Genomic DNA, 12,523 nt, shown 5'->3' with positions numbered 1-12,523 from the left:
CTGCCTGTTTCGTAGACACTTGGCTTTGATTTCATTTTTTCTAGGCTCTTACAGTCCTATTGAAGTCACAGTTTATAACTAAAAATATAGACATAAATTCAAGAGGCAAAGATGATAAAAAATGTTGACATGTATGAAGTAAAATTCATGTTACAAGCAATTTTTAAAATCTTTAATTTGCTAAAACACATTTCAATAGCACTGTTAAAAAATGGAAAGTGAGATCTTAAGCAAATCAAAAACTTCATCTTACCAAACTGTAATTTCTTCATAACAGCTACATATTTTTCTTCAAGTGACTTTAATACTGACAAAGGTTTGGGTTTCATAGCCGCCTTCTTGGAGTATTCACCTAGTTTTTTTTCTGTTATTTAATATTTCAAGATAAATAACATAAGTATACATTTAAAAAAATAAAACTAAAAACAATTCACCTCTAGAGTTCGAATTTTGAATTCCAAAAAACTGTCAACTTCTTCCCAATTATCTTATTACAACCACTCTGAGAATAACAAATTTCTATTTCATAAACATAATAAAGTAAACAACATAATCATCTCAAGAAGTGAAACAATAGATAATTCAGATCACTTTCTTCAGCTAACATAGGAAAATCTCTCTCTCTCTCTCTCTCTCTCTCTCTCTCTCTCTCTATCTCCCAGGCTTGGAGTACAGTGGTGCAATCACAGCTAACTGCAACCTCAACTTCCCAGGCTAAGGTAATTCTCCCACTTCAGCCTTCCAGGTAGCCGGGACTACAGGCACATGCCACTATGCCCAGCTAATTTTTCATGTATTTCGTAGACACAGGGTTTCACCATGTTGCCCAAGCTGATCCTGAACTCCTGAGCTCAGGTTATCTACCCACTTAGTCCTCCCAAAGTGCTGGGATTAAAGGTGTGAGTCACTATGCTGGCCAAAAATATCAATTTAAGCTAAATTCTCATACACAGTCTTAATGTACTATTTTCTATCTAATACAAAGGCATTTTTCAATTTCATGAATTTCAGTGGGAAGAAATATTTATGATGTATGTTCTCAGCCTACTAAACTTAGCAATCATATATAGCAGAAATATTTTAAAATTAGACTATACATGATTGAAATCAGATAAAGAACAAAACCTAACAGAGAACAAAATTTTTAGGTAAATGAACTTGCTTTAAAATCATTAACATAAAGCAAAAAGAGAAAGGCAGTTTTCAGTAAGTGAATGAAACATCTTTAAATCAAATGAAAAGTGGCATAATAGGAAAAGTTTTGTACCTTGATTTGCTTGCCGCAAACTGGTGGTGGCTGCATAAACTATCTCAGCCGTCTTTTGGATGTCTGGTACCAAAAGAGTAAGTCCTTCTGGTTCTTGATCAGATGCATCTGGTTTTACTCCTGTTTTAACATTTTCCCTTTTAGATCTGAATTTTTTTTAATATGGAAAGAAATGCAAGGAAAAATAAGATTTTATGACTAAAACACCTTCATAAATCAATAATAGTGGCAAAATATAGAAATGAGAGTGTGCATTTGTCACACACATGATCTGTATTAACTTGCTTTTGAAGCCATTGGTTAATAAAGTTATGGGTAGGTTTTCCCTTCTAACATAAAATCAGACAAGAGACAGACATTATACAAATGTCATCCTGTATAAGACCCAGATACCTGATGTCCTTAGAGACACACTTTTAAAAACACATCTAATTATAAATATATATAGAGAGAAATCACTTATATACTTAAAATATTTGAGAATTAAAGGACCACAAGCAGTTTTTAAATTTTAATACTATTTGTATTTCACTCAGAATTAAATTTCTAAGGAAAAAAAAAAACATATTTTAGAGTAAAATGTAGGTTCATTACTGCGTGTCTTAATACAATGTGTTTCTATACACTGCATCTTTTAATGAAATACTAAGTTTTAGGGCATATTCATTTTAAAGATATTATTCTGTCATTTCCTGTCAGGATCTAAAATGTACCCAATTTCATTTCAAATTGTTATCACAATAGGATGTATTACAGCAAAGTTTAAGAATATAGGACATTAAATTTTTATTTATATTTTCTAGATAAATGTACTAGTAGTTTAATACAAGAGTCACCGAACACAACTAAACATTATTTCCTTTTCTCTATTCCAACTCTCAGCACGTTATTCACATAATAAACATCTTTACACTACTGCTTAGAACTTTAAAAATCTACATCTTTATAATTCCTTAAATAGATCATTTGAAACAAACTAAAATCATATATAAGTGTTAAAAATATTTATGCTGAGGTATGATCTAAACTACACATCGCTTATTTTTTTAGTTGTATACCTACCTAAAAAGGGACTTGGTCATTATATTAAAATGCGATCTCACAAAGTGGTCATGGAGCCTTAGAAAACTATAAAAAGGATAACAGACAGTAGAAGAATCCTTAACAAATAGGCTGGGCACGGTGGCTCATGCCTGTAATCCCAACACTTTGGGAGGCCGAGGCGGGCGGATCACCTGAGGCTGGGAGTTCAAGACCACCCTGAACAACATGGAGAAACCCCATCTCTACCAAAAACGCAAAATTAGCTGGGCATGGTGGTGCATGCCTGTAATCCCAGCTACTCAGGAGGCTGAGGCAGGAGAATCACTTGAACCCGGGAGGCGGAGGTTGCAGTGAGCCGAGAGATCGTGCCATTGCATTCCAGCCTGGGCAACCAAGAGTGAAACCCCATCTCAAACAAACAAACAAACAAACAAACAAAAAAAAAACAAAGAAGAAGATTCCTTAACAAATAATACTATGTCATCTACATACAAATGAACCTTTCCTTGTCACAAAAACAAAAATCTGCTCAGAAGCAATTCAATCCTTAAGGTAGATAAATAGTAAACTAAGAAGCCACTCAAGTGGGTAGGAAGAATAAATGAAAATAGTATCATGCATGTGTTTTGAATTTAGTTCCTATAACGTGTAAACAAAAACTAGTTTCTACAGAGATGTTTAACTAGAAGGTAAAAACTTAATGTCACTTGACTTAACTGAAGGGTAGAATATGTCACTGAATGACTGCCTTTTCTCCTGTGGTCTCTTCTTATCTTCCCTGAGCTATAAGAAGTTAGAGAACACATAGCCACTTTCCTTTACCACTCAGGAAATGACTTGGCAGATGTTACACTGTACACCATTTCAGTCATCAACTGTCGTCTGTGTACATGTATCTGAATACATGTTTTTGTACATATAAGGAGAGTATAGTGTATGTCTGAAGACTGAAATACCAGAGGATTTTACTGCTACAGTCAACTACTATACTGTGTCTTTTATAGCTATGAAATTAAGGTGAGACTGTAGTTTAACAGTGAGTCACTTCTTAATAAAGATATGATTCTGGCAGAGTAACTCAGATTACCAACTTCTGCATTTGTCAATAGCTATTAACAATCAGTGTCAAACACTGAGAATGAAGAGAAGTGCATAAGCTGCTTGACAGTACCCACTTTGAATTTACAAGGACTCTTCCTCCCCAGTTGTAAATGATTCTCTATTACCAGGTCTTGAAAAAATTATTAAGTAACAGGGCCACTGAATAAGAAAACAACAGTAAGTTGTTTCAGAAAGCAGTTATGATTATAGCCATAATAAAATATCATTTCCTAAGTCTATAATCAATGAGTTAATCCACTGTACTCTCAATAAAGATTTCACTTAAAGAAACATATCTTGCAGAGAAGGAAGATATGAAAGTGAAGCTTTTTCCAGAAAGGTTATTTTCTCCTTGAAGAAACAAGAATCTCTAGCATGGAGCGTGAACTGCATTAATCCAATTTAGGTCTTTATTGTATTTACCACCCCAGTGTGCAGATTACCTTTGGAGCTACTGATTCTAAATCTCAAGCTCTATTCATGCTAATTTCCTAACTCTACTTTTAAAAAGAAGATTAGTAGGAGATTATTAAAATAGTGCACAAGGTTAGGATGATAAAATTTTATTTTTTTACCATAATTAAGAAAAAGTAAAAGAAAAATAATTGTGCAAGAATCCTCAGAAGTTTAAAAAAATTATTTACACCAAATGTGTGAAAGAAATGATATATATTTCATATTGAAGACAATGGTTGAATCATAAAGCAGATATATATTAGACCTTTGCACCAGGTTCTAATGAGAAATTTTTACTTGAATAGTCTCTTTGACAAAAACACACCAAAAATCAAGAAAATCTCTAAATGGTGAGAATACTTTGAATATATGAAGAACACACACTACCTGCCTATCAATGATTCTAACTAGTCATTGTCTGACATTAAACTATAGCCAGTAGTCTCTTTTCTATAAAAGTTGCAGGTTACTGTCAACCCATATGTAGGCCCAGCTCATGAAAAAAGGCCATACCTTAGCTCACATCCTGAAGTCTGTGTGAAAAGCTATTTGAGTTCAAGGCACCTAGCTGGAAGTAGGTCTTTGAGACTGACAATGGATCCAACATGGTAAAAGCAATCAGCGACGGCCGCTACCATGGTATCCGCTGCTTTGTGCATACGTTGAATCTGGTTGTGATCACTGCCCTGAAGAAATACGAGGAAGCAACTGAAGTTTCTACTATTGCACAGAATTATCTGCAAACATTTTCCACTATGCTGTGAATTCCAACTAAATAGCTAATTAGTTAGGAAAACTTTGGCTCTGTGACACATATCTGAAGTAGGATGTGAGCAAAATGGGCAAATCTTTCTCCTGAAAACAAAACAAAAAAGCAAACCCATACCTCAACATTCAATTATATTGAACTGCCTCTACCAGTATCTACTGCCCAAATAAAGTTGAATATTAGTAAGACTAAAAACACCATGCCAGAATTTTCTTTTATAATCCATAAACCAAAAACAGCTTAATACAGCTATTTCCTTGATAAAACAAGACCCCTTTAGCCCTTTGCACTCCTAAATCTAAGCTAAATGTACTGCAAAGTTGCAATAAACATTTTAAAAAGGAGAGCCATTTGAAGACGTTATCTGGAGACTACATGCTGAAATGTAGATTCAGAACTATTAAGAATTAGCACTGCAGAAGAAGATTCTAAAACTGTAAGAGAATGAAACTTCTACATTTACCAAAAAGCACGGATCACACTGTACTCCTCAGTTCTAAAGCTCTTTGACAGTAATTATAGCTTAGATTAGAGGTAAACTGAAAGACTAAATAAAAATATTACTGTAGGAAATTGCTTCTAATATCTCCTGGATGCACAAAAATAATTCTTGAAATGCACCAGTAAATGGACAAAGATCTCCATACAATAAATGTTTTCTGCGATTAATTTAAAGCTTAGTTTTTAACTCTATGATCCCCTTTGGTTTTTACTTAATCTCTAAGTGGAAGTACTAGTTTAATTTTTAATGATTTAAATGAATGTTGCAAGACAAATCTTCCTTGTCTTGGTAGCATACGTGAGAATGAAAGAAGGGAATACTTAAAATAGTTATAAGAAGCCTTTAAAAATAAAACCTTGATTTCTATATTAGACACAAATATGCTAATTTTTAGGCCACATAAAACACCACCAGACATACAGAAGGTACTGCATGCTACTGTTAAATAGAGTTGCCAGAAATAATATGCTTCAGCAGTTTACCAAGGGACAACCCAACTGAGCCAAAGAAGAGAGATTAAAATAAATATTTGCCTATCTGTGTGAAAAAAGACTGAGGAACAACTGAACTTGTTTACCACCATCAAAAACAGAAATGTTTAAAGAAATATATGGGTATAACAAATGCTACCTGTCTAAGAAATCAGGACGTTTTCATTTTTAGGTATGAGAAGCAGATGTAAAAGAGGAGAACCAAGGGAGTGTTTTTCAACAGAAATCACAAGTAGGAGGGCTGGAACTGGAACTGAATTTTTTTAACTAAAGTACTAGAAGATCCAGCTTATGGGGGTTAAAATAAGAGAGTCTGGTAGAAAATATGCCTGGAAAGATGTAAATCAAGTGATCTCCCATTGCTGAGGTATATAAAAAGGAAGTGGGGTACTTCTACAAGTGACTTCAGTTATTTAAAAGTATGATGAACAACTTTCCATTAGGAAGAAACTTTGAGATAGGTAAGAAAAACAGCTATAAAAGATGCTTGCTTCAATGCTGTTCAAAGAGAAGTTAAATATCCAGAACACTTTATACTGAACACAGAGTCATTTGTGTCATGCCCTGATAGCAAACAAGACTTTTTGATTCACAGTAAGTTTCTCTCAAATTTTTGGTGAAACCATCAAACACCAACTATACTAAATATGATTTTTGCTTATTGGAGTACAGCAGAAAAAGTCTGCACAGAAGATCAGATATAAAAAAACTGCCTTCATTCCTGCTTGAAGGAAGCTATGAAGTATCACATTTATTCAAAAGTAAAACTACTGTGGCTATATTTTAATTTCGTCTTAAGATAATACCAGCTGGAATGACCAGCAGGAGATGAATTTCACCAGAACTAACATGTAAAAGCTAAAGGGTCCCATCTTCAAAGTGACTATTTTGTGGGTAACAGAATTTTCACAATAGAAAATAATATTTAAATTTAAGTAAAAACAACATGTATATACAGATTAAAGGTATTATGTTATCCATGCCAGAAATCCCTTTACTAGTGGAGGTAACTGAGAGTTACTTCCAAATTCTTTTTTAACAGTCTAAAATAAAATGTTGAACAATACTCATAAACGGGGAGTGTTTTTGCTTACTCTTTAAATATTAAATATTGCTGCATAAACCCTTTAATCATCTCTTCTTGACAAAGGAGCTAAAGATATTAGAAATATTGGGTACATTAAACCACAATAAAATGCAGGAAATGAAAAATAATACTGTGTTCGTGTGTGGGAGCAGGGGGCTTCTAATGGCAATGCCATTTTATCACCAACACATTCCTCTATTCTATGAAAGTGGATACCAAAACTCTTGAAAAGACAGTAGAAAAGTACATCCATCAATAATTAAGAAAATTTCAGAAAAATCTTATTTATTTATTTACTGAGACGGAGTTTCACTCTTATTGTCCAGACTGGAGTGCAATGGCGGATCTCGGCTCACTGCAACCTCTGCCTCCCAGGTTCCAGCAATTCTCCCGCCTCAGCCTCCCGAGTAGCTGGGATTACAGGCACCTACCATCATGCCTAGCTAGATTTTTGTATTTTTAGTAGAGACGGGGTTTCACCATGTTGGCCAGGCTGGTCTTGAATTCCTGACCTCATGTGATCCACCTGCCTCCCAAAGTGCTGGGATTACAGGCGTGAGCCACCACACCCAGCCTTATTAATTCTTCAATTAGTACAGCAAGAAAAACATCAGACATGGATAAAGCTGACCTACTCTTCATATAAGTGATTATAAAGTTGCTTATACTAGAGAGACAACCAAACACAATGAGACTCAGTTTACTTTGGTAATATAGTAATTAGGTACAACTAGAATACTATGGATACTTAGTGAAATATGCTGTCTTTTAATATGCTATCATAGGATATTACAAATTATTCAGGAGAGTGAAAACACATGAGTAAAAGGAAAACAGTAGGAAAATTCTGTAAAATCCATATTATTCTATGTAGTTTTTAAAATATCAAAAACACTATTTTCTTCTCTTTTTATTTTTCTGAGATAGAGTCTCACTCTGTCGCCCAGGATGGAGTGCAGTGGCACCATCTCAGCTCACTGCAACGTTCACCTCCCAGGTTCAAGCGATTCTCATGCCTCAGCCTCCCGAGTAGCTGGGATTACAGGTGCACACCACCACGCCTGGCTAATTTTTGTATTATTAGTAGAGACAGGGTTTTGCCTTGTTGCCCAGGCTGGTCTCAAGTGATCCACCTGCCTCGGCCTGCCAAAGCACTGGGATTACAAGCATGAACCACCACGTCTAGCCCAAAAGCAGATTTTTTTCAACTCAAAATATTTTACTCCATTGCCATCATTTAAAAATATTTTTTTTTTCTTTTGAGACAGAGTGTCACTCTGTCCCCCAGGCTGGAGTGCAGTGGTGCAATCGCGGCTCACTTTAACCTCCACCTCCCAGGTTCAAACGATTCTCCTGCCTCAGCCTCCCGAGTAGCTGGGACGACAGGTGCACGCCATCATTCCCAGCTAATTTTTGTATTTTTAGTAAAGACAGGGTTTCACCGTGTTGGCTAGGATGGTCTTGATCTCTTGACCTCATGATCTGTGAGCCATGGCCTCCCAAAGTGCTGGGATTACAGGCGTCAGCCGCAATGCCCGGCCCCTTAAAAATAATTTTAAAATATCGCAAATATTAGAACCAACCTAGAAGCTCCACGTTCTGATATTTAATTAATCATTTATGCATAAACCTAATTATTATTTGGGAGTTAAGTTTAATTTAGCACATAAATGTATTTGATTGAGACATTAAGATCTATGAGTTCTTATCATAGCTATGTCACTAACCATGAGATAACTGAGAACAAATAAGTCTGTATGAACTTCATTTTGCTCATTTATAAAAAGGTGGAATTTGAACTACCCAAACTCTAAAATCCATAGATAATATGAACAAGTTACTATTGTAATGTGCCCAGAAAGACTTGATATGAAGTAAATTTTACTTAGCAACAGACTTCAAATTCAGTAATTAAGACTGGCTGAGATTTTGGCTGGGTGTAGTGGCTCACACTTATAATCCCAGGACTTCAGGAGGCTGAGGCAGGTGGATTGCTTGAGCTTAGGAGTTCGAGACCAGCCTGGGCAGCAAGGGGAAACCCCATCTCTACTATAAACACAAAAATGTGCCGGGAGTGGTGGCGCATGCCTGTAATCCCAGCTATTGGGTCAAGGTGGGAGGATCGCTTGGGCCTGGGAGGTGGAGGTTGCAGTGTGCTGACATAGCGCCATGCAGCCTGGGTGACAGAGTTTAACCCTGTCTCAAAAAAAAAAAAAAAAGACTGCTTGAGATTTTGTCTGAGATAATACAGTGAAAACTGTCGTGAAACGTAAAGCTCATATGATGCAATCTGATACAGAATAAAGTGATCATTTTATACTAATATGTGATGCTTCTGAGGTAGAAACACTGAGTCAATTTATAATTTAAAAAAAAATTTTTTAAATCACTTAAGTAACAGAGTAAGTTGTATTCTGGCATTTAATCAGTGTTTTCCAACAACCAATTAAGGCTTAAGTTTAGCCATTAAACAAGCGTGAATCCTAATAATCAATGAACTATTTGGGTAGTGGGTAGTAGTGGTACATAAAAATAGACGTAGCTAGACTATGGGTCAATCAACTTATCTTTCTTCATCAATACTCTTTTCCATGATGAACATCAACAGTATCAGGAGGCTTAGAAGCTAAATCTCAGCTTTATTACCTATTACTAAGTTTGTAATGTAACATTCTAAGTAACAGATTCATTTTCTGTCAAATAAGAATAGTACATACTTTCTTGCCTACTATATAGAGCAGAAAAATCAATATACACCTAAGCAATTCAGAAACTATAAATCCTACATAAAAGTTAGGGCTGTATTATTAACTCCTCATATTTTTATATAACTATATACAACTATGTATTTATTACAACATATGCTCCATTTAGGGCAAATTGGCTTATTTTCAAGAAATAAGAAGAGAAAAAAATGAAAGCACAGAGACTAGAAAAGAAATACTGTACTAATTGGCCAGGCACAGTGGCTCACGCCTGTAATCCCAGCACTTTGGGAGGCCGAGGTGGGTGGATCACCTGAGGTCAGGAGTTCGAGATCAGCCTGGCCAACAAGGCAAAATCCCATCTCTACTAAATATACAAAAATTAGCAGGGTGTGGTGGCAGGCGGCTGTAGTCCCAGCTACTCAGGAGGCTGAGGCAGAAGAATCGCTTGAACCTGGGAGGTGAAGGCTGCAGTGCACCAAGATCACGCCACTGCAATCTAGACTGGGTGACAGAGTGAGACTTTGTCTCGAAACAAAACAAAAACAAATACTGTACTAATCAAAATTTAATTGGTAAAACAAAAGGAATGCATGAAATAATTTTGTTTTGTATCTGCCTAAGTCGTCAATCAGAACATTTCTAAAATTGATTTTCACCAAATTTTGAGCCCTCACAATTGGTATGCAATGAGGCTTGGAGCATATGCATCAATAAACATCTTTTCACAGGTTGTCTTTGGCCCATGTGCAACATTGCTTGCACCTGATATGTATCCTTTGTTACTTTTCAAGTCTCTTTTTCTGTCTTGGTCCTTAGGAAACTATTTCCTTCCACTCTTTATAGGCCTAAACCTAAAAAATATTACATACAAAAATGACTAAATTATAAAGCTAAAGAAGTAAGCCAGAATCTAAGGCTTTGGGGATAGAATTAATGATAATCTGGTACATTTTTTTCTCTGCCAGAAATAAAAGGGTTTCAATCACAAAGCGATTGAATATTGCCAGCCTACAGGCATTAAAAAAAATAAAACGTTTATGGTAATAGGAATTTTCAAACACTAGCCCAGGGAATGGATCTCACCTAGAATGCAAGTCCTTGATGGGTGACTACTAAGTTTTATTCTTCTGCCTAATATGACAGTAGGCAAGTAGAGGAAATAAAGTTCTTAAACAATTCCTCTGAAATAAAATAAAGAACTACTTAACGTTATCCGGGCAAAAAAATTAAATAGAACCAACATTTAGGGTTTAATCAACCATTTTCATTCAAACTATTATTAAAAATAATTCTAATTGAACAAGAAAAACATACAATGCCAGCATCCTGATATGCTCCACTTTTTATTGTTTAGGTTTTAAAAAACTTTTTTTTTGAGACAGAGTCTCATTCTGTAGCCCAGGCTGGAGTGCAATGGCACTATCTCAGCTCACTACAACCTCCACCTCCCAGGTTGAAGTGATTCTCCTGCCTCAGCCTCCCAAGTAGCTGGGATTACACCCACTGTGCACCACCACATGCAGCTAATTTTTGTATTTTTAGTAGAGACGGGGTTTCACCATGTCAGCCAGGCTGGTCTTGAACTAATGTCCTCAGTTAATTTGTCTGCCTCAGTCTCCCAAAGGGCTGGGATTAAAGGTGAGAGCCACTGCACCCAGTCAAAAATTTGTTTTTAATTTAAATATTATTTTAAAGAATAGAGATGGGGTCTCGTTGTATTACCCAGGCTTGTCTTGAACTCCTGGGCTCAAGTAATCCTCTCACCTCAACCTCCCAATGTGCTGGAATTACAGGCGTAAGCCACTGCACCCAGCCTATTCTTTAGGTTTTAAATCATAGATGATATTAGAAGAATGGTCTAAGTGAAATTTACAGGCCAGGCACAGTGGCTTGTGCCTGTAATGCCAGCACTTTGGGAGGCTGAGGTGGGCAGATTGCCTGAGGTCAGGAGTTCATGAACAGCCTGGCCAACATGGCGAATCCCCGTCTCTACAAACAATACAAAAAAATTAGCCAGGTGTGGTGGCAGGCACCTGCAGTCCCCAGTTACTTGGGAGGCTGAGGCAGAAGAATCGCTTGAACCAGGGAGGTGGAGGCTGTAGTGAGCCGAGATCGGGCCACTGCACTCCAGCGTGGGCGACAGAATGAAACCCTGTCTCTGGGGGGAGAAAAAATTACATTTTAGCATTATAGGTACAGGTAAGGTACACATTCAAAATGCTATTAAACTGATGTACGAAGTGTCACATATATTCCTTAAAAAAAAAAACAAAAAAGCAAACAAACAAACAAAACTTTAATTTCTGAAGAAAATCCTGAGAATACTTAACTCTAACCTTGTCTTTTAGTTCAAAAAATGCAAAATGTTGAATGTAAAATTCTCTATTTTGGCATAACATACTGGCCTAATCTTCTGTTCCTCCAGAAGGAATGTTATCTCAGAAATTGCCTTAGTTCAAATTCTGGTGATTAGTAAACCAGCCAGCATCAATATTCATCAGTTTATCTATGTTAACTTTTACACTTAACACCACGCAGTTATTACAAATCGCGAATCTTGAAAGGGGGTATTAGGAAAGACAGTAAATTACAGAAACACAAAACCCTGAACCAAAAAATATTAAAACATCGTCTTTATGAAGCTCTTAAAACAATCTGTAGAGTGAATACCCAACAACTGCCTAAGGAATTGTCAACTTTTAAAACACAGACTAAATCACAATGAATTACCCCCAGCTGCCACCTTACAGTGTCAATAGGTTACTGTAACAAGTAAATCAGAAAAGATGAAATTAACTAAAAGTACACTCATTCCTTGAGCAGTGCACTAGTTTACACTATCAATCCCATCAGAGTACTGTAATTATCACACACCAAACTATAAGAGATTAATCACTTAGTATTAAGGTGTAATTGAGGACAATTTAAAATATGGCTTAAAGTCTACTATTTCAAAAATAAAAATTCAGAGGCTACCTTTCAGATATATGTATGTATGTATATTAGAGATATTATATATAATTATGTACCTGATATATTACCATATATAATAGTGAAAACTCTATAGTAAGAGAACTACAGGACATAAAAGAAAATCC

General features: G+C 35.9%; 1 protein-coding gene across 10 annotated transcripts in view; it reads right to left on the bottom strand.

Moving 5' to 3' along the window:
• The window catches only part of LOC105464812 (baculoviral IAP repeat containing 6), a 259,579-nt gene that overhangs the window by 24,366 nt on the left and 222,690 nt on the right, over positions 1-12,523 (bottom strand). For 9 of the 10 annotated variants that reach the window (XM_071076482.1, XM_071076475.1, XM_071076480.1 and 6 more), the window contains 2 exons: positions 1,268-1,413; positions 254-364 (listed from right to left, as the gene is read on the bottom strand). In XM_071076482.1, the coding sequence (XP_070932583.1) occupies positions 254-364; positions 1,268-1,413 (257 nt within the window). Of the gene's footprint in view, positions 1-253; positions 365-1,267; positions 1,414-4,381; positions 4,555-12,523 lie in introns of those variants that run through there. The other variant, XR_011611589.1, reaches the window with a different exon arrangement.

The sequence above is a fragment of the Macaca nemestrina genome, chromosome 13, assembly GCF_043159975.1.
Source record: "Macaca nemestrina isolate mMacNem1 chromosome 13, mMacNem.hap1, whole genome shotgun sequence".
NCBI lineage: Eukaryota > Metazoa > Chordata > Mammalia > Primates > Cercopithecidae > Macaca > Macaca nemestrina.
This window is presented reverse-complemented; position numbering and strand designations above follow the sequence as displayed.